Here is a 22,423-nt window from a genome sequence, read left to right as displayed (position 1 = left end):
ATGTGTTGCCATTCTTCCTGAAATCAATGACTCTTTAATTCCCCCAAGTTTTTTTTTTTTCAAATTGAACTCAATCATGAATAATTTGACACTTTTATATCAGTAATCATATATGTCCTGTTTTTTTTTATTTATTAATTTTAGCATGAAATTTATATTGTAAATTTAATTGTGAACATCAAGGGTCTGCACAGTCAAAACTGATTCTCCTTTTTTTTTATCCATCATGTCCAATGGCACCATGCACCTCCAACAGAAAGACAGATAGAGCACTACAAAAAGGCATGCGAGAAAGGGACGTTTCACATTACACAGCCTATTCAAGTCAATGTTTTTTTCTTTTACAGACCACAATTTAACCAAAAAAGAGTGGGAAAAAAACCCAAAAACATATAATTAGAAAAAGAAAAATACATCAGCAGGGTACTATGCATCACCAAAACTGATATTATTATTCTTTGGTGTTCCTGTAATTCCAGTACAACATTGATACCAGCAAATAAATTACAATGTACAAAACAACATTTTTTTTTTCTTGTAATTAAAACTAAACAACATTCACAAGCATCAGTACAATTACATATATACAAATCGTACAGGGTCAAAGCCTGTCAGTGTAGACATTTAGGGTCTCGGTGGACGTACTCGTACTCTGTAACGAGCATAACACTTGTGTTTTTTGCATAAAATATAGTCTTAAATAGTTCTTAAATATTACAAAATTCCATCCCAACACAGGTATTGTATAAATCTGAAAAGGTTAAATGAGAACCCTTAAGACACTAAAATGTTCACCCTGTTTTTTCTTCTTTTTTCCTTATCAAAGTTTGTACCACATGTTCAAACAAAAAAAAACAAAAAAACTTCCACATTCTGTCCTTTAGCATTTGTTGCCAGTCATGGGGTTGAAAGTGGTACCATTTATTTCCTTACATGTCTGGGATAAGACAGTGATTGATAGCAGGTAGGTTATTAAACTGCAAGGGGATGATGGGAGGTCACATAAAAGATGTCAATTCAGCCTTAAGTCACGCAGTTAATTAAGCACTGCATATTGCTCCTGTAAGAACACATTTTTCATTTTCAGCAGTTTTTTGCAGATTATTTGCTTTTTTGCGTTCAATTTGCGCTGTGTGTTAATTTGATCATTTGCCACTACATGTGCAGAAAGGGGTTTAATTTTTAGTTTGATGTTTTATTTAAGTCTATTTTTTATTTTTTTTTGGTAGGTTAAGGGTTGAAGTTTAATAGTTTCTCCTTCCTTAAATCAGGCCTGCACCACAACCACAGGGTCTGTACATCATCTTATTGTCTCTCGAGCTCTAATGTGAGTTTAATTTGGATTTATTTATTTTTTTAGCTTCATTTAAAAAAAAAAGGTAACATTTTCTCAAGATTTATACACATTTTAAGTAAAGTCAAAGGTCACCTTGAGCTGCATTGCACCCACGAAAACAGGAAATTAAATATTTTGTGCTCTAATGTGAGTTTTATTCCGGCAGTCTTTAGCCCCAATTTAAAAAAGATCTGAGATCATCTTGTATGATTTTCTCCTTCCTGTAATCAGGCCTTCATTGCACCGACAAGAAGTGTGAATGATCTTAATTATATTATATAATAATAGTTTTCTTAATTGATTTTTCAGTCATGTTTTTATGGACATTTAAATACTATTTCTCCTTCATGTAAGCAGGCCTGCATAGCAGTCATGAGAAACAAATGATCTAATTGTTGCCCTGATGCCAGTTTTAGTTTAAAGCTCCTGTGAGGAACTTTCAGTTTTTGATGCTTCCTGCGCCCCTTGTGGACAACAACGTCTTATCTCTTCGCTGATTTTCTTCTGTACATGTTTGAATAGCATTTAGAAACAACCAACTCTCATCCTGCTGACTGTTAACAGTGAAACATATCACTCATTGAGAAAATCTCTGCTGAGGAAGGTATAAACAACACAGTTTCTGTCGTGTGCTGTATCTTGCTTCATCCAACACCTACCCCACCACAGTTGTATTAAGCATTATTAATTTCTAAAAAGCAATAGTAATGTTGTCACTGATAGTCTAGTTTGCTTTTGTAGGTCATATAGATATATCAGTATTAATGTTAGGCTGTTTCATAACCAGTGAAAAACTCCTCACAGGGGCTTTAAGTTTCAGCCACATTTTAAGAAAGAGGTGTTATTTAGTCGATTTTCAGCCAAATGGTAAGAATGGGCTTTTATTTCAGCCATGGTTTTAAGTATTCAAGGGTCATCTTTTAGAAATCAGGCCTTTATTACTCCCACGATAAGAGTGTATTATCTGCGTTTAGCACAGTCGTTTAGTTATACTACAGTGAAAATAACGGATCAATACCCAAAGCGCGCGGGCAGCATGGAACTAAGCGGGCCAACTATAAAGTCTGACAGTCAGTGGTTGTAAACAGTGCTATCAGAGCATCGTCCTCGGGTCTGAGTTCCTGAAAGAGTCCTCGTCGTCTGATTCTGACGTTGGCACATCGCTGGAGGGGGTGTGGAGGTGGTTCGGGCCCCCGCTCCCCTGGCACACGTACCACTCGTTCAGGTTGGTGACCTGGGGGGAGAGGTTGGAGGAGCGATTCCTGTGTGGCTCCGAGTTGGGCGAAAGGGGGTCTCCGAGGGGGTTCGTGGAGGAGATGTAGTTGACGTTCGTGGAAGGGGGCGGCGGGGACTTGCAGTGCACCTTCATGTGCTTCCTCAGCGAACTCGGGTGCGTGTAGGACTTGTCACAGCCGCGGACTTTGCAGTAGTAAGGCTTATCGCTGGTGTGGACGTGGGAGTGCTTCTTTCGGTCGCTGCTGTTGGCGAATTTTCTGTCGCAGCCATCGAACTCGCACTTGAAAGGTTTCTCCCCTGTGAAGAAATGAGAAACAGATGCACTCAAAAAAAATGTCACCCCTTAAACAACTGTCATTAAAGCGTCTGTGTATGCAGTTTACATTTCAACCTTCCAAAACTCTTATACCAACTTTTTGTTCGCTCTATTCCACCTTAAATAACTTCAACATGAGGAGAAATGTCTCATTAACGGTTCTGTGTAACCGCCTGCACTGCTCCTCTGGGGCCTCTTCTCCACCACAGCTTATTCACCAAACATGTACCACGGAGCCACACACCTCCACACCCACTTGTCCAAAGCATTTTCCTGTGTGAACACGTGTAACATGCCTTTAGGCCTTATGGCTACACGTATGTGTGTATGTTGTGGGGGGGGGGAGTGGGTACTCTGGAGGCCACCAGGAGCAGTTTATATACCGTGTTGGTTAGAACACACACACACACACACACACACACACACACACACACACACACACACACACACACACACACACACACACACACACACACACACACACACACGCGCGCGCGCATTTTGTCTAAGTTGTGTACATTTTTTCGAAGATATAGAAATGAACTGGGTTTAAGTCAGAGTGCTTTTGAGGTGAAAAATAATAAAAATCGTGGATCTTCTGTTGACATACATTTTGCTCTATGATTTATTCATTTCCCCTGGGATTTAACATCAACGCTATGGTGGACTGGCCTATTGAAACTAATGGTACGTGGCCAGATTTAGCTCATTCTCACCCCGTCTCCGTGTATGCACACAAAAAAAACACCAACAAAGAGCACGACAGTTTAACGCTGTAGAAAGTTTGGCTGAGAAAAACTCGCTGCCTCCCCCTTTAAATACTGCAACTGCATGACAAGTCAACTCGATGCACTTGTTTTGCCTGAACAGTGCCCTTAAGATGCACGTTACTTCTTGAAAGACACGCCATTGTCTAAAGCTTAAACCCTGGATGTTTAACTGCAGCCTACTGCTATAATATAACAAATAATAATTTCCAACTCTATGCAGAGCCTCGCAAGCAAAGAAAGTAATCTTCGGCTTCTAACCGTCCTACGCCTGAGGATAATTACATTTACGCGTGTTCCAGCGCTGTCCTGCACGTACGTAAGCACGTTTTACAAATCATATGCCTTAATCCTCTCACGCCTACTGCAGACGTCTCAGCGAGTTAAAGAGTTTGAATGTCAGAAAGGAAATGAAACACGTTTCCTCACTGTGCCAATGCGTCACTGAACACAACTTTTTACTCACTTGTGTGCGCAATTACGCACGATCGGACCGTCTTTCTGTTTAGAGCAAAACACGATCGTCTCGGGTAGATTATCATACTCTCTGATGGGGGATTTTTTTTTCACATTGCGTTTAGTTGAACACATTTAGAAGCACTGACCTGTGTGAGTCCTCTTGTGAATCTTTAAATTCTCTGACCGAGCGAACACTTTTCCACAGCCCGGGAAAGGACACGGGAAGGGCTTTTCTCCCGTGTGAACTCGGATGTGATTGATCAGTTTGTACTTCGCTTTGAAAGCCTTCCCTTCCCGCGGACATTCCTCCCAAAAACAGACGTGGCTGCTCTGCTCCGGTCCCCCGACATGCTCCACCGTGACGTGATTGACCAGCTCGTGCATGGTGCTGTAAGTTTTCGAGCAGGGCTTCTTCTGACTCTGCTCCTGGTCGATCCATTTGCAGATAAGCTCTTGCTTTATGGGCTGCCGCATGTATCTCAAAAACGCCCCCGCCGCTCCGTGAGGAGCAGAAGCGATGTTCACATTGAGGTTCATGGAGTTGTAGCTGTGGAGAGAAGAGGGTCCATAGTGCTCCGGCCTGTGCCCGAAGTGCTCCGGCCTGCCGTAGATGTCCCCGGGTATACCCAGGCGCATCTGCCCGTTAAGGGCATGGTGGTGGGCACCTGGGGACGCCTGGTCGTGAAGTCCAGTGAAAAGTGAATGGGCCCCACTTTCCGCGTGCCCATAAGCACCTGTTGGGGAGATGAACATGCCATGGTGATGAGGGGAGGAGGCGGAACTATGCTGGTCGCCAAGTGCATGCATAGCAGAGGCTGAGAGTTCTCTCCTGAGGATGAAGTCCCTGCTGCTTGAGTAGCCTGAGTGGGGGTGAGCCACGGGGAAACCAACTGTGGTCTGAGCAGAAGTGAAAGATGCCGCGGTCTGGGCTTCGTGATGGCTCTGAATGTGCTGAGATGGGCTAAGTTTGAGAGCATTTGTCTGTGCCATGTGCTCGGGTCCAAATGGAGTGAGTGCCACTCCGGGGTCGTTGCCCAGCTCCCCAGGGTGGAGGTGGGCATGGTGGGAGAGAGGGTGATGCCCCCCTAGCCCCGGGAAGCCTGTCATATTCTGATGAGGAAGGGGTTGAGTCGCTGCCAAATCCGCTAATCTTAGCGCCGGGTTCCTCTTGCTTAAAGGGGGCTCCATAACTACACTAACAAGTCCATCCGCACTCAGCGCACTACTTTTCTTACCACACCACTCGCTCTAAAACATTGGGAAAATATGTATATAAGAGCTCTATAAGTTCTTTTGTCCGGCGTCTAACTCTGCTTGCTCCTTTTCCCACTCTGTCCTCAAGCGATTGGCAGAACATACAACAGTTGGAGGACACAGTGGGGAATACAGTTTAGAAATGGCACTGCGGGTATTGGACGGATTTCGGTGACTGGCAGTTAGGAGAACGAAGCGATTGGCTGTCGTTCAGCGCAGGGGCTCAGCAGGGTTCCGCCCCCTCACTCTCTTTATCGCTGTTGACTCCAAAAAGTTGTACTCACAAAGTTAGCAGCGGATCTGTTTGTGCGGCTCTGTGTTGACTGGTGCCGGTCCATGTGGATGACCGACATGTCAGTTTGTGTGACAAACGCAGCCTCGTTCCTTTTTGCTTTGGTTTGTTCAGGTGTCGCGCTGCTGATTTGATGTAGGCATTAAAAAAAGGAAAGAAAAATCACTGCTGCTGTTCTGGTTCTGTGGCTACAATTTTTGAACAGTGGGTTTTGTGTGTAAAAACTCAAGGACAAATGCGTAAAGTGGATTTATTTGTTATTGGAAACATTTTAATTATTAACAATCTTTCATAAAACACTAAAGGCATAACATTAAAAAAACATTAATAAAAATATTAATTAACAAAAGCGCCCCTGTGCGAGGCACTCTTCATCGTAATCAATTGTTTCCTGGAAACATAAGTAAACAAAATGAAACGAATACATGCGTCTCTTTTGCTACTTTTTGTCGTTTTCTTTAATTCCCCCTTTCGTCCCGGTCCCAAATATCCAGTTTTCCATTTGATATGATGTGATTTGAGCTTTCTCCTGATTCTATAAATGATATACCCTCTATACTTCTATTAAAGTCTTTAAATCCAGTTTTGGATATGGGACTCGGGCCTACTGCTGACGTGGGAAAACCAATAAAAGTGTCTTTAAATGTAATTAAGAATTTTTTTTTTACGCCTAGAAAAACTCTCATTAAAATAATTCCTGTTAAATTAATTAAAGTATAAATGGCAAACCTCAAAGGTGTTCACTTAGACACGTGGGCTAGAGCAGAGGAGCATGCATATGTGTTAAATTAAATATTTTTGGCAGGTCTTGTAAAAAAGAAAATAATAAAAAAAATGTGTCATGGGTTTTTTTTTCTCTCTCAGCTGATCATTTTTTCCCACTTCTTTTATAACCTTTGTTCAAACTGGGGTCGTTAAAGTGTTTGTAAGTTGAGTGTGACGGATCACGCCATTTGAAGTGTCCTGCTGACAGCAGGACGTGAATCTGTCACTGATATGTCTTCATTCACTCACCTCCAGAAATCGATTTGACAGCAAACCATCACGACATCTAAAGTTTGAGTCACTTCAACAGGAGTTAGTCATAGGAATGGAGAGCAATAATACTGAACACAACAAGTGAGCAGGTTCATAATTGATTTTCATCCTGTAAAAGAGGAAGGCTGTTATGTTATGGGCCTGTTGCACGTGCCCCTCAGATGATTTATGAACTTGTTATAATCAACAGCAGAGGCTTTTTTTTAGCGAGACGTTTCTCAATGTCTGTTTGGAGTCAAACTAAATAAATTATAGACTAAATAAATGTGAACAAAAACAGCCTTTCTTTGCTTATATTTCTAAACGGGTGTGTTTATTCTCATTAAACATACACTGTCATTTTTTATTGGTTAAATCATTGTTTTAAAAGTTATTGTAAATAAAGCTAAAAACATAAAACTCAAATTGCCATGTGTGTGTTTAATATTTTCTGGGATTTTATTAAATGAATAAAATGTTCCGGGCTTCAATGGAAGCTTCTGGAAAGCCCCCCCCCCCCCCAAAAAAAAAAAAAAAAAAAAAAAAATCTGCATAGAGGAGCAGTGGGTACATTGTTTAGGATTTGTTCAGGGGCCCCTGATTCATACACATTAAATTACACACCACGTTAAAAGAGACCTATGACACACTACGTAAACATGCAATATAATTTTATTGACAGTTAGTGAATATCATGCATGTGAGGTTTTTGAAACTGTTGCCCTTTCTCGCTTTATGTTTTTTTTTATCATCATTTTTTTGTATTATCATTTTTTGTATTAGCGCTTCTGTCTTGAATGAATGGGTTAATAATTATTGACTTATCGCTTCCAAATTACCTCAAAGCTATAGTTATAGAAGAGGGCTGCACCTTAAACCCCTCTATCTCTCTCTCTCCTTCTCTCTTCCCCTCTCTCTCCCTCCCTCCCTCTCTCGCTTTAAAACAAAGACGCTTTGTCATAAACAGGGTTATTTTACCAAAAGGAGTCAAGGGGCCAACATATGTGGTCTTAACGGGTCAGAGGCCAAACATCCATGAAACACAAGGTCACGGAAGCCACACATGTAACCTTCCAGTGTGTCAACAAATTGATATTGTCAGATAACAGAGAGGAGAAATACGTCTATGGCCCCCGTTTGTACGCACAGGCAGAGTCCCATTTTCGGCCAAACAATACTGTCCATCTTTGCGTCATATTCAAAACTTCAGATCACATTTTATATAGTTGTATTTCTGTAAATTATATTTAACATCTGCTGGCTATGCCCCATTGTGTAGAGCTGGTCCTAGAACCTGTTGAAATAGTAGGTCTTTGGGGGGTTTTCAATAGCCTTTTCAGTAGGAAAAACCTGCAGCCATGTGCCTCTATACCCCGAAGATTTGTTCCCCCTTTTTAATTTTCTTTCTTTTCTCCCTATCTGGGGAATGTTTTGTGCTTTTCCACAGAAATAAAGAACTTCTTATAGGGGTCGGAAGACGTGACTTTGAACTTGGATCAGCTCCTGCAGTTTCCTGTGGTGCGGGTTGAAATAGGACTTGGAAGAATGGCACACACAACGCACAGCCTGTCCCACTCTGAGCTTAGAGACACACTATTTCAGAAAAGTTTGGTAAAACGTTTCCCTGAGCCCTTCGCCCATTTGTCGTCGTTTGCTGCGAGAAAGAGAGCCAAGGAGAGTGGAGACAGACCCAGGAACGTGCAGAGGAACGGGACAGTTGGGACTCTTGATTCAGTGAAAATGTGAGTAAACTTCCTTTGACTTGAGTGTGAATGAGCAGCTGTGGAGTGTGGCCTGTATATCCCTATTCGTAACGCAGATTCAGTTCATGCTTGTCATGGAAAATTGCCAGTAAATGAGGCAAATCTTTGCTGGAGATGACTTCCCTCTGGTAGTTTGAAGCGTGGTTATACGTATTGCGTGCCAAAAAAAGAGGAAAATAAATGAAGAGAAATGTCTGTTAAGAGTGTAAAAATACAACTTGTGCAGTATTGTTTTGTTGTAGGCTCAAACATCATAATAGTAAACACCTATTCTCACAGAGAGCACTATAACACCTTCATTAATTCCAAACCGAACAAACATGCGACTTTTTTGCGTAAAACTTAATTTTCGTCAGCTGTGTCGGGGGCTCGACCTCACGGGTCACTAATGGTTAACTAGCATCTGAGTGCAGTTCAACACCAGAACATGTCGCGTAATTTGCTGTGGTGAACGTGAGAACCACCGAGGAGGACGAAGAACCACCAACATATGGAACCATTAACAAAAGAACCAAGAGCAACCACTGTAGCGGTTACCGTTTAGTGTGTATGTGTGTGCACGACTATATGTGTGTGTGTGTGAGAGAGAGAGCGCACCACTAAAGGCCCAGTTGTGGTTCTACAAGCAGGGAACAAACCGCTGGAGTCCATATGGAGCCACAAATGCTGTTTCAGCTGCGGAGAATTACACTTTGGTCACATTTCAATGAATCTCTAATGTATTTACATTTTCAGTCAGTAATACCTTCCTACATACAGCAACATTCAGAATGTGAGAATGAATAATGATAAATGTTTTGGCCTGATTTTGAATCTAAATAAATAAAGAAGGAGAGCTGTTACTGCAGGACATAATGTCCATAAAATATAACATTTTTTAATTTGCAGCACATCAAAATCTCTTAAGACTTCCCCCCAAATAGATTGAATGATTTTGTCTTCAAACATTTAGGTTACAATTTGTTAAATATGTAAATAACGTTTGATGTTTTTCAATAATGAGAATGCTGAGACATCGTTTTAAAATCGGATCTCTTTTGCAGCTGTGCGTAAAGAACATTTTGCGCATGTTGCCTCATTTTGGATACATTTCTGGTTTGTTGTGAGCCAAAAAAAGCACGTCTCTGTATTTTTCCTGTATGCACGTTATTTACCAATTCTCACATGTAAAACACACAGAGCTCTTTCGTTTCATTTATAAAGGAAATACCCAGCAACTACTTCGTCAACCCACTGCTCTGATTTACGTTTCCTTTTCTCCTGATCTAAAAAAAACGTCTGAAATCTTCTTAATTCTCATCAAATTCCGCACAATTATCTTTCATATCCACTACAACTTGGCAACAACTGAATATAAACAACAAATCCACGTCCCCCTCTCTCGTCGTGATCCTCTCGCTCGTATACCCCCCTCCAAATCTTCTCCTAAAAGTAGGCGGTAATTATTAGTGGAAAATGGCGTTGCACTATTAAGTCGCCCAAGCGCTACCTGCTATTGGAGGGGCACCTGGGATTGATGAGGCGCAGTGGCCAATGAGACTGCGCGCAATGAATGAACGGGCTCCAGTTAAAGGGGGCGGAAGAGGAGGTAGTGTCAGTCCACGGAGTAACAGGGACCCTCCGCGATAAACACGGGCGAGCCAGAGACATAAATACATACCCAATCGGAGCTGCGATTTCTGAGATGCTCCAACGAACTCTCGCTCTGCGCGCACAGAGGACACCCAGTAAGATAATTATTTAATTCTTCTTCAAGTGCATTTTAACGAATCCGAGAGGAGAGGACACACGGAAACTCCTCATTTCGTTACATTTGGATTTTTTTTTACGCACAACTTAAATAGAAGTAAATTCGATAAGCCGAGCTGTTTTTTTTTCTTTCCTGATGAGAGGAGCTGAGTTTTGAACCCCGTCTGATATGGTGTTTCTAAGGCTGGAAGTTGAATCGTTGCCCACAAGAATCAACATTTGATTTTCTTCTCTCTTCTTACTTATTCGCTGCATCTGATTTATAGCTAACAGTATCCCCTGACTGACATTATGTTACTGGATGCTGGTCACCAGTTCCCCGGACTGGGAGTGGGGTCCTTCGCCAGGCATCACTCAGCGAGCGAGATGCAGGACAGAGACTTGAGTTTGGCACAAAACAGCTTTGTGGACTCCGCACACATGGGCGCGTTTAAGCTCAACCATGATCTCTCCCCAGGACAGAGCTCTGCCTTCACCACACAGGCGCCGGGCTACCCCGCTGCAGCTCTTGGGGCTCACGCCGCTCATGTCACGTCGTACGCGAGCTCTCCTTTTAACTCCACAAGGGACTTTCTCTTTCGCAGTCGTGGCTTCGGAGAATCCTCTCCGGCGAGCGGCCAACATACTATTTTTGGCCCCACGGCGGGATCCCTTCATCACTCCCACACAGACACGCAAGGCCACATTTTGTTCCCGGGGATCCACGACCAGCATGGCTCCCACGGCTCCCCCAACGTCCTAAACAGCCAAATGAGGCTCGGACTACCGGGAGAAGTTTTCGGACGCTCCGACCAGTACCACCAGGTCTCCAGTCCGAGGACCGACCCGTACTCGGCAGCTCAGCTGCACAATCAGTACGGCTCCATGAATATGAACATGGGTATGAACATGGCAGCCCATCACCACCCCGGTGCCTTTTTCCGCTACATGAGGCAACAGTGCATCAAGCAGGAGCTCATCTGCAAGTGGATCGACCCCGAGCAGCTCAGCAACCCCAAGAAGTGCTGCAACAAAACTTTTAGCACCATGCACGAGTTGGTCACGCACGTCTCCGTGGAGCACGTCGGCGGACCGGAGCAGACCAACCACGTCTGCTTCTGGGAGGACTGCGCCCGGGAGAGCAAACCGTTCAAGGCGAAATACAAACTGGTGAACCACATTCGGGTGCATACCGGAGAGAAGCCTTTTCCGTGCCCGTTCCCCGGCTGCGGGAAGGTGTTCGCACGGTCAGAAAACTTGAAGATCCACAAAAGAACACACACAGGTAATTATAAAAACAATGTTTAACGTTGAATTAATTATCTGTATTTAGTAGGATTGCGGTTGTTGTTTTTACCCAGCCTTCAACTTCGTTTATTTCGTTGCTGTAAACACGCGCTTTGCCAAGAGCAAACACAAATAAGGATCTCATTATCAGAGGCTATTTCAGGCTGCTAAAGAAGTGAAGTGTTCGTAGAAACAAAGTAGAATTAGGACTACATCAAGCACAGACAGGAAACCAGTTTGGAGTAGGAATTATTTCGCCCAAACCGGGAACATTTGATCAATCTTTCTTGCGTACAGGATTTTTCTAACGTTTAGTAAACAACACTGCAGGGCCTGTTGATTTTTATTTCGAAGAATAACTTTAAAAACGAGCCACAGGGATGAGTGGAGCGCGTTGCGTGCAACGTGGAGCAGCAGGCTCGTAGTAAATCTTATCAATCGGTTTAATGTCTGATCTCGACGTGTGTGCTTGTGTAACCCACATTCTCCCCTTTTCATTCAAGCAATCTTTTTTTTCCCTTCTCCTTTTTTCCTGTCAGGAATTATTTCAGAGATAGGTTTCTAATTCCACTTCTGTGTGTTTAGCAGAGCAAATCACCAGCACCAGCTCTGTTGTTTATGCGTAAAGAATTCCTTTTGTTATCTGATGGGTTCCCTTTGATAGGATCTAAGGTGCTAGACAGGGCCATTACCAGCCTTTCACATTTGGACCTATTTTCTTGGGACATACATTCTGGTGCCGTGCCATGAAATTGGTCAGGTGCTAATTAGATTTTTATTGTCTCCAAAGCAAATGGTTCGCCTTCTGTAGGCCTACTGAGGACGGCCCTCAGTGTCCCTCAGTGTCCCTGCCCCCTCCAAATCACTATGCGCATTATTTATACAGGCTAAATAAGATGTGGCAACCCCCTATCCCTTTTTGAAAATACGCCCTAAACTTTGAGTCACACAACTAGGAAACTTAGGATGAGTGGTTCTAAAATTGCTTCTGTGATTTTTTTAAAAAGTTAATATTCCTGCAGATACTTAAAACTTTGTATTTAAATTTTACGCATTGGTTGAGCTCGTTGTTTTTGCAGCCCGAGGCGTCTCTCTCTACAATATCTGACCGTGTGTCTTCCTCTCCTCTTTTTCCTGCAGGAGAGAAGCCGTTCCAGTGTGAGTTTGAAGGCTGCGACAGAAGGTTTGCAAACAGCAGCGACCGAAAGAAACACATGCACGTGCACACGTCGGACAAGCCTTACCTGTGCAAAATGTGCGACAAGTCCTATACACACCCCAGCTCCCTACGAAAACACATGAAGGTAAATACTGTAATTAATATTAATGTGTGTGAAAGACCAAATTTAATTCCGTTTTAATATTGATAGCTATTTAAAATTAAAGATGCTCAATATTCTTTTTTTTTCTTCTTTTCTTCAAAGGTCCATGAAGCATCCCCACCAGCATCAGACTCCTCACCAGCAGCCAGCTCCGGGTATGAGTCCTCTACACCCCCGGGCCTGGTGTCTCCCACCACCGAGACCCAAAGCAACACCACCCTGTCCCCCGCCTCAGCTGTGCACAACACCACCAGCCACAGTGGCCTATCCTCCAATTTCAGTGAATGGTATGTGTAGGACTGAGCTGCAACGAAGCCACACACACTCACTTCACAGCACTGGACCATCCAGCAGGAGATGTTTATTTTGGGGACAGGAGGCACACAAACATTTTTTGTTTTTGGTTGATTTTTGACTCACCAGGGAAGAAGGCGATTACCAACAGAGGAGAATATGTATAATTGCGAGGAGTGTTTCATATTGTAAATAATTCCTAAAAGCCCACATTCCCATTGGTTGTGATAGTTTGTCAGTCTTTGGTGTATAGATGTTCCTTCAATGGTAGCTATTTCTCTAACTGGACTCTTAGTGCACATATTACGATGAAATTGTACTATAATGTTGAATATTGTGATCCTAAGGCAAACTGATTGTACTATACTAAACATCTATAAACTGGAAAGAGTGCCAAAGTTAACATTTAACTCCAACACACCACAATATTATGCTTGTGAATGTATATTTTTAGTTTGCCGGGCTTAACTTGTGATGTTTTTGTGCTTTGCAAGTTTGAATTGTGAAATACTATCTGAAAGATTGTGAGGAAAATAAACATTGTGCCGTTGGATTTTTCTTTTCTGTAACTACACCCTACTTTCTTTTTTTTTGTAAATATCAACTGCCATATTTATCCATTTGTAATTAAATTATGGTATTTACTTGCTACAGATGAAACAGTATTTATAAAGAATGTTTCTTTGCTATAAATATGTACAATAATGAGCTAAACATGGGCAGTTGTTTCGTTCTGTGCTTTTGTTCAAAGTTTTAAGAGGTGTTTTCTTCTTTATTGTGATAAGAATTTTACTGCATACAAATATAATAAAAGGTGTTGCAAGTGCTAATCATTGCTTTGCTTTTTCATGCTCTTTCTGGTATTTGTTCGTGCAGTTGAGTTTATTTTAGAGGAATTCTGAAGGAATCAGACACGTTTAGGGACGTTTATTACATCTAAGACATCATTTTTAAGTTACATTGTTCTGATTAAATATTTATTCCTTGTTTGTTGTGCTGATAGGATCAAAACCCTATGGTATTTTAACTCAAGCTTATTTTTAAGTTTGAGTTTAATAGCCTAAACACAATATGGCTATCATGATGCAAAACACCCCCAGATCCCTCAAGTGTGATTTCATAATTCAATAAAAAAAGGACAAAATAATCAATGTTTTTTTACTTGTAAAAATTACATTAAAAAGCTTAAAACTGTTTAGTTAAATCAGCCCCCCCCCCCGCCCTCCCTCACACACACACACACACACACACACACACACACACACACCAAGCAATCTACTATGTTTGCCTGCTAGTCTGTTATATAATAAACAGCAATCTCTTCTTCTTATTTACATTAAATCAGTTCCATTCTCTAAATCTCAGTTCAGATACTGAGTTTATTTGCAACCCTTACACCCCCCCCCCCCTCCCCCCCAGACTGGACCCTCCAGTGCTCAGGAGTTAGTGAACTTGAACTTGACTGGGCTTGCAGTCTGTGAGACGCTCTCCGCGCTCTGTTGGTGAACAGGCCACGTCTGTGTGGGTCTGTGATTTATTCCGGTTGTTGTAAAGACGCTCGAGGCTGTTTCGTTTGTGATTATCATTAAAGGTTTCGTGAAGCTGTGATGAGAGAGAATGGCATAGATTGCAGTCTTATAGGTCTATCTTTAGAGTTTTAATGTCACATCCTAAGGTGGCAGAAATTAGTTATCAATTAAATATGCTGAGCATAGAACTTTTGTCAATTACATTACTCTTTGCAAGATATTGCCTCTGCTGTTTGGTATAACATTTGCGCCTTGCATATAAGTCGAATCTACTATTGTTGTATGAGTTTACATTTGTCCAGGAACATAGGCAATACAAAGTGGGACGTCTTTATGATAGTGGAAATCTGCTGCAGGCCGAGGGCAGAGGCTCCGCTGCAGCAGCAAGTGGCAGTCTGTGGGTAAAACTGCAGGCAACGATGTTGTAAAAGCTGCTCACTGAAGGATGTGGTCTAAAATGCTGATCTGGAGGAAGGCGATGCTGATTCCAAGCGAGCGATCACATCGGATTCTGAAATCAATTAGAACCTCTTAAAAACGGTTGTGTTTTCTCTTTTAAAATGCTTCTCAGTTTTGTTGCGTTTATTTCCTCCTGTACGTACACTGCAAACTATTTGTACTTTTTGGCAACAAAAAAAAGAAAATTAAATTAAGATGGGTTTATTGCTTTATTATCAAAAGTCTCTTGGAAAAATATTTTATAATTTGCATCTTGTTGAATAATAGAAATCGCCTCCTGATGGCCCCTTCGTTGGCCGGCCCGCTGACCTCTCCGGCAGAGGAAGGGATGAGTTGTGGGGAGTGGGAAAGGTCAGCTCCACAGTGCGTCGATGCCGGTTCCTGTTCGGCTCCAGCTGCGCTGATATTGATCCGCGGAGAAGGAAAAGCTTTTTTTTTTCTCTTCTTCTTTTTTCTCCCTCCAGCTCCTTGTAGACGTCACTGCTGTCTGTTTCTAGAAGGTTACTGTACACACCTATATAACCTGTGTTTCTGGCCCTGTGTGAGACAGACTAAGGTTGGTTTTCAAGGCTTACCATTTGGACTCCAAAGGCCGAAGATCAGGAAGAAGTGTTTGGGGTCATTAAAAAAGTTCACTGCACAATTTGACTTGCTCTACGTGTAGGCAATCGGCGATATCGTGCTCTGGCTGCAAGGAGAACCACCTGTGCGTAAAACCTGCCCACCCATATTATTTAGGCTACTGGCGAAATTAAATAAAATAAGTAACTTCCCATTTTCAGTGTTTAGTTGTATACCCTCACATTAGAGGCGAGCGCTTAGACATGATAATACAAATAGCCTTGTGTCTTTTTAAATACAACACAAGCTCTATAGCCACGTCTTCCTGTGTCTTTTCTAAACTGGCCTCCTATCATGTCCGGTGCAGGAGGAAATCACCAGGGAAACAGAAGATTGTGTTTAACTGTAACCTTGATAAAGCGTAAGATAATGCAAATCAAAATAGAGCAAGAAAAGTATTTGTTGAAATCCGCGCGAGCTGATTAGTAGTTAATGTCCATTATGTATTTATGTAACCACTGCTGGATGATTGGATGTGTTATGGCACAAAACTATATTTACTACTGAGTCAGTAAAGATGAGTGTTGGGCCAACGCTTATGCGCGCGCGTGTCTGTAAGGGAAGGGAGTTTCTGTAAGAGTGTGTTTGTGTGTCTAACAGAGAGGTGGAGAACAGGCGGCTGTTATAGGCCGTATTTGGGGACATATTTTTGATCAACACTAGTTGACAGTTTCCGCTATGTCCATATTTGGAACAATACTGTTGATATGAGGCCTCGTCATAGTTGTGCTTCTTTAGACAAACATGGTTCTTTTTTTCAATGTAATTGTTTAAGTTTGAAGTTTGAGAACAAGAGGAATAATTAGAGGCCTCCAGGGGAAAGAAATCAGTGCGCGCTCGTGGGTGTGTGTACGTGAGTAGTACTTGTTGGTGTGCAGCTGCAGCAGCACTTCAGTGCAGGTGAAGTGAGCTGCTGTGTTGACTCAAATCAGTGAGGTTATGGTTTTAATAATTCTCTCTCTCTCTCTCTCTCTCACACACACACACACACACACACACAGCTACTAAAACCCCCACTAGTGCACGCTTAAATTCTGTTAATCTTCTAAAACTTGACCCCAAAATCTTTGTTGATATCATATTGTGTTTCTTTGTTTGCATAGTCACACCAGCATAATGTATGTACACAATAATTGTGTATTTTCTCACGCCTGGTTTAAGGCCTTGAAGGTAAATGTGTTCTTTTTTTCCTATATGTGGTCATTCATTTGTTATTTGAGGCCTGCCGACGAGCTTGACCTGCTTTACCCTTTCTACTCAGCCACGTCACCTGTCAAATGTACCGGACTGCCTTTGAGATAAGATGCGTGATACTTCGCCTTATAAAAGTTGTAGTGATGAAGGCCGCATGAAAGCACAAGCACGTGGCCTGCTGAATAAAATGAATCAAAGGAGAGCAATGGAAGCAGAATAACGTGCAGGTATAACTTTACATGGAACTTATTATAACTTTTTTTTTTTTTTACACAAATGGCAAATTCTTTGAAGTCCAGATTAAAAAGTAAAAACGAATCAATGACGTATTGTACCATAAGTAGACAATATTTGAAATAAATGTATTCAACATATTAATATATTCTGAAAGAACCTTCGATAGAAGTTCAGCATAGTTAATGAAGTTGACGAAGCAGCATGACTCTTTAGATTTTAGAGATTTGTTCTTTATTGCACGTGAATAGCGTCACCTACATACATGTACAATTATGTAAAACCATTTCTTGAATGTATTCTTTGGAGAAGATTTTGAGATACATTTTATGGTTTAAACTTGCTGATTTCGTTGTCTTTGGGGGTGGGGTGGGGGGTGTTTGAAATTTCCAATTAATCAATGTTATTGATTGAGTTAAACAAATACTTCCCTTTATATGAACCCCTCTCATGCGTTTCTTTTGAATGCGTTTCCCTCTGTAATACGTCCCAAATGGGAACTCCTCAACAGAAACAACAGAGACACTTTAAAGAGCTTGTCGGCGGCCATGTTTGGAGAGAAAACTTTGAAAACAAACGCCATATCCTCTAATTGAATTGGAGCTCTCTAATGAAATGAATGAGGCCGCCCGCTGCCTGTGTTATTTATAGTCACACGGCGACACCCCCACCAGACCCCCCAAAAAACACTATTTGAACATCTGATATATATATATTTTACTACATATTTCATACAAAACAAAAAATAACATGAATACATGTATGCATATAATATATATATATCATTTTCTCTCTCTCTCTCTCTCTCTCTCTCTCTCTCTCTCTATATATATATATATATATATATATATATATAGTCTTCCTGCATTTTAACATAGTCTTCATGCATTCTTGCAAATAAGTCAATCTCATATGTAAATATATATATATGAACTTATAATATAGGAACTGAAAATTATAAAATAATCACTAAACTTTAGTTAATGTTGCATTTTTCTTTCTTATGTGTTGCTTATGTTGTTCTTTCTTTCTTTTTCTTTCTGTCTTTCTGTCTTTCTTTATCTCTGTCTGTCTGTGACCTGGCTTGTGTTGTGTTTGCACTGAAGACCATGTACAGTCTGCCTTCCTGTGCAACGCAGGCCCCCTTGGCCTTTCATGTGTGTTGAGCGGCCGCCTTTCTCACACAGATGAATGTGTTTTCTGTGAAAGAAGCCGGAATGGCTGTCACTTCTCCTGGCACGGCGCAGAAACAAACAAAACCCCCTGCTCCTTTAAGGAAGCTGGCTCAGGCACCTCCCATCGGACACAAACACCACAGAGTCAGACGCACAAATAGCCTCAAAAGCTAAACACTCTCCCTTTCATGCAGAAAAGCTTGGCATGGCTAATGCTCTCATGCACACAGAGAAACACAAAGTGGAGAGGTGCAGAGTAAATGACATACTTGAGTTTGACTGAGGTGGGCTCACTGTTGTCGCCCCCCTCCCTCTAAAAAAAATGTTAAAATTCAAATAATTCCTCACAAGCTCAGCATCCTTTGGTGTGTATTTTTTGTGAGATTCTTATGGCTCAAACACAACAGCTTGGCTAAGGTTGTTTATTTGTCACAAATGTGCTTTCAATTAAAGACAGGTCTCTGAACTGGGTCTGTCTACTGTTTAAAGCAGGATTACCAACACAGACCAACATGCAGTTACAAGTATACCCTTCTTTGCATCAATCGTCTATTCACATTGTATTGGGCGTAGATTGCAGAAGCTAAATGTTGAGAAAAATGAAGCAAAAAAAAAAAACTGACAGCCTCCCTGAGCAGCACCACACACACGTATGAACCGAGACTTCCTTTTCCATACAAAACCACACTCAGCCAAGGAAATTTTCAATTTCCTAACACCTGTAAACATGCTGTTTTACCTCAGCCGCTTTGATCTTCAAACAGACCAGAACCGTGCCCTGAGGGACACCATCAGTGCAGAGAGGTGACTGGGTGGTGTGTGTTTTCTGTTTTATAGGCATGCCGGCAAGTAATGGAACATTCCTTGTGGCCACTTTGTGTTTCATATTTTGAGCTAATGTTGAGGAAAAAAGGCATCCGCAGTACATTCGACATCATTACGGCCACCTTCGATAAAGCTAAGGACCAAAAACAGTCTCGTTCATTAGAAGCAAACTAAACCAGAGTCCACTACAATTCAGCAGCTTGGCTGATTCTACAATCTGTTTCAGCATGATCATATTTGACACCTCAACTTTATTGTTCCTTCCTATCTTTATTTAAACAGAGAACATGACAACCCATTAAAAAGGGAGATTTGTATTTATTTTGTATTTGATTAGCTTGTTCTGACAGTGATAACAAAATCAAGTTGGTTTAAAAGTTACAAAGATGTGAAAAAGGGATCGCTGCAAATCGACTCCCAATGGTTGATCTTCCTGTGTGAACATTCGTTACGACACATTAGAAAAGTTTCAGAAGGACTGCTTTCTTTTAAATACCTATTCATGCCTGTGAACCTAGGTGTGAGCACAGTGTTCCCGCCCCCTTCAGCTGTCACTCACGCTCAATTCAAAAGTGATCAGACGACAAAAGTCAGCGATCATATTCAAAAAAAGATTTATATGACATGACACAGGAATGAGTTGAATATGCCCCCTACTACTCTTGTTATACACACACACACACACACACACACACACACACACACACACATACTAGCCTCCCAGCCATCTGTCACCTGCTCTGTTTTCTCCTCTTTTCACAGACTGTTTATTGATTTTCTTTTAAAATCTTACAAGACAACCCTTTGACATGAGCTCAATCTAAAGGAGAAAAAAGAGAGAGGAGACTTTTCTAAAAAAAAAAAAAAAAATGTTCCTGTCACTTTGAGATGATTTAATTTGTGATGTGTTGTGACGTGACTGTGTTGAATGTTTAATGTCTTAAAACACATTGGTGGTAAAAGGCTGTCTGACTTCCACAGGTTTTGTCTAATGAGACAGAAATGAAAGAGGACAGGGATCAAAACCAGCCGCGGTCCCCGTGATGTAGACTCCTATTCTGTAAGTCATTATCACTCTGATCTTAACAGCATTTTCACTGTCTGCTTCTCTCCGGAGGGTTCCATTCACCGGGGGGAGACAAACAAATAACACACAGATGTAGGGTTTGTCACATGCAAATCAGGACTGACAAACTTTTTTTTATCTCTTATCTCCAGATTTAACAGCCATTAGACTGATCGACGCTGTACACTCTGTTTCTTTATAGGTTTTTATTTGAATGAATATCTGAAGAGGTCATGCAATTTTTTCCCCCAGGTTTAGCCTTTCTACGCAGGGTGCCGCTCAGATAGCACCCCATAGGCACTGTCAGTTCTGTGTGAAGAGTGTTCCGTTTTCCAGCCTCCTCTCCCTCTCCTGCTCTTCACTCGAGTGGACTGTAAGGGGCTAATTTGATTGACTTTCACCTCCGTTTTTTTTCTCTCTCTCTCACTCTCCTCCCTTATACCTCACAGTCCCCTGACAGTACGAGACCTTTCTGGTCAGCGAGTGTATTGGCAGGCAGTCAGTTAGCACTTGACATGTCAATGCCAAGACTAGTCCATGCAGTTAGGCTCAGAGTGTGCTTGTATGTTTCTTATTGACACAATTGATTTATTTCACAGCAATCTAACACTCTATGGCTTTGTTATCCAGTGAATGCTCCTCAAGATACTGCCACTAACTGTAAATGAATTGATTACTAATATGTGGTTTATACTTTAGTTCTGTAAAAGAAGATTCACTGATGAGGCAGCAGCCTGCAGGTTACATCTGGTCATACAGAAAGTCCCCACTTAGAGTATTTTGTTTCCCTCGTTGCATATTCATTTGCAAAGCTGTGACTTTTCCACAACCTCTGATTTCATCTCGACCAGTTGGTGCTGATAGGCCGATGTCAAACCAAAGAAAGCCAACTTACCCTTTCTGAGCACCCGAAGAAAAACAATTTGTTGAATAAGAGTTGACATTTGAAGGTATTACAATTAAAAAAATGTGCTCCTCTCTGCATGCAAGCTTTTTAGGGGCAAACGTGCAACTTGAGTAAGAAAATAAAATCTTCAGTCAGGTGTCCCAAAATTGCCTTGCCTTTTAATAAGTCACATCTCTGAACTGCTGTTGTAAAGCTAAGTCAGGAGACGATAACTCCGAGTTGGTTGCAGTTTAAGAGAATTAAAATTTAGGTTATTTACTAATAGTTTCACCACCTAGTTCATCTTTTTTGCTTTACAGGAAAGCCACTTCCTTAAGATAAGTCCAAACAATGAGTAGCACTGTAACACTGACAGATAGTAATGTGTGTTGTGTCTGTCAAATGATGGTGTAGTAAAATGTCAAAAAATGACACGCCTGTCAGCGTGCTTTTACTCCCCTCACTGTCAGGCGTCTGCATATATATATTTTTTTGAAGGATCCATATTTGTCTTGCACAACATGAATATAAACATGACTCCAAAAAGCTTCCTCACGCGCGGCTCCTCTCAGCACTCTGCTGCAGGCTGACATCCCCCTCCTGTCTCCTGTTTTTCTTCGCTCACCTGCAAAGGAGGCGTTGATGGGTGCGCTGCGCCCTGTTTCAGCGGTGTTGGCTAAGTTTACTTCCCACCTACGGTCTCCTGAGCTGTTGCAGAGCTGGGGCTTTGCTTTCCCCTCTGGAACACCCTCCCTACAGGTGCAGGAGTGCCGTGCGGGAGCCCCTGTCCTACCAACACTTGACAAATAAATCAGTCGTACTGTTGACAAGCGATTACAGTGAAGCAGGAGGATGGGGAATTACATGAAAAGAGTGGTTTTCATGACCGATATTTTCACGCCTGGTAGAAAAAAAACATAACTTTCTGGGGGGCTTTTCTTTTGAAAGGAATTCAGTTCACTCAGATTGAATGAGAAATTCCCCCATGTGTTCAATGTTTGGAAAGTGTCATTGTTGGATGATGATAAAAGGCAATCCTATGCTGCATGTGGGAGAAATGTAGATGACATATTGTGAAAGAATCCTTGTTTTGTTTTGTTTTTTTATCAGAGACTCGCTGAAATAACAGCCCCTCTACCCCCCGGTCTGCTTTAACACTACGCTTCTCTCTAACAGCCTCAGATTTACCGAACTTAATGGAAAGGCTATTGACAGGCTGGTGTGAAGCTAAGGGTGGAATTACCAAAGCTTTAACACTGATACCTTCGGGACTTATGCCCTAATCAGGTGGCTGAGGTGGCAGACCTGAAGCTGGAGCAGAATTATGACGATTATGGCGTGTTAGCACATGTCTGAGCACGGA

General features: G+C 41.8%; 2 protein-coding genes across 3 annotated transcripts; one reads left to right on the top strand and one right to left on the bottom strand.

Moving 5' to 3' along the window:
* Positions 1-1,791: 1,791 nt before the first annotated feature.
* Positions 1,792-5,529, bottom strand: zic5 (zic family member 5 (odd-paired homolog, Drosophila)). The gene is made up of 2 exons (XM_079356925.1): positions 4,261-5,529; positions 1,792-2,869 (listed from the first exon to the last, which is right to left on the bottom strand). Exons 1-2 carry the CDS (start codon positions 5,300-5,302, stop codon positions 2,430-2,432), a joined length of 1,482 nt encoding a protein of 493 aa, XP_079213051.1. The 5' UTR covers positions 5,303-5,529; the 3' UTR covers positions 1,792-2,429.
* A 2,595-nt stretch (positions 5,530-8,124) lies between these two features.
* On the top strand, positions 8,125-13,901 carry zic2a (zic family member 2 (odd-paired homolog, Drosophila), a). 2 transcript variants are annotated; one of them, XM_079357327.1, is made up of 4 exons: positions 8,125-8,419; positions 10,456-11,453; positions 12,596-12,759; positions 12,880-13,901. In XM_079357327.1, the coding sequence occupies exons 2-4, from the start codon at positions 10,481-10,483 to the stop codon at positions 13,072-13,074; spliced, it is 1,332 nt and encodes a 443-aa protein (XP_079213453.1). In that variant the 5' UTR covers positions 8,125-8,419; positions 10,456-10,480; the 3' UTR covers positions 13,075-13,901. The 2 variants fall into 2 exon arrangements, with proteins under 2 accessions (XP_079213453.1, XP_079213452.1); XM_079357326.1 differs by lacking the exon at positions 8,125-8,419 and having other exon boundaries at positions 10,196-11,453.
* Positions 13,902-22,423: the final 8,522 nt, after the last annotated feature.

The sequence above is a fragment of the Symphodus melops genome (genome assembly GCF_947650265.1).
Source record: "Symphodus melops genome assembly, chromosome: 12".
NCBI lineage: Eukaryota > Metazoa > Chordata > Actinopteri > Labriformes > Labridae > Symphodus > Symphodus melops.
Note: the sequence above shows the minus strand (reverse complement) of the source record. Positions and strands in the feature narration are given on the sequence as shown.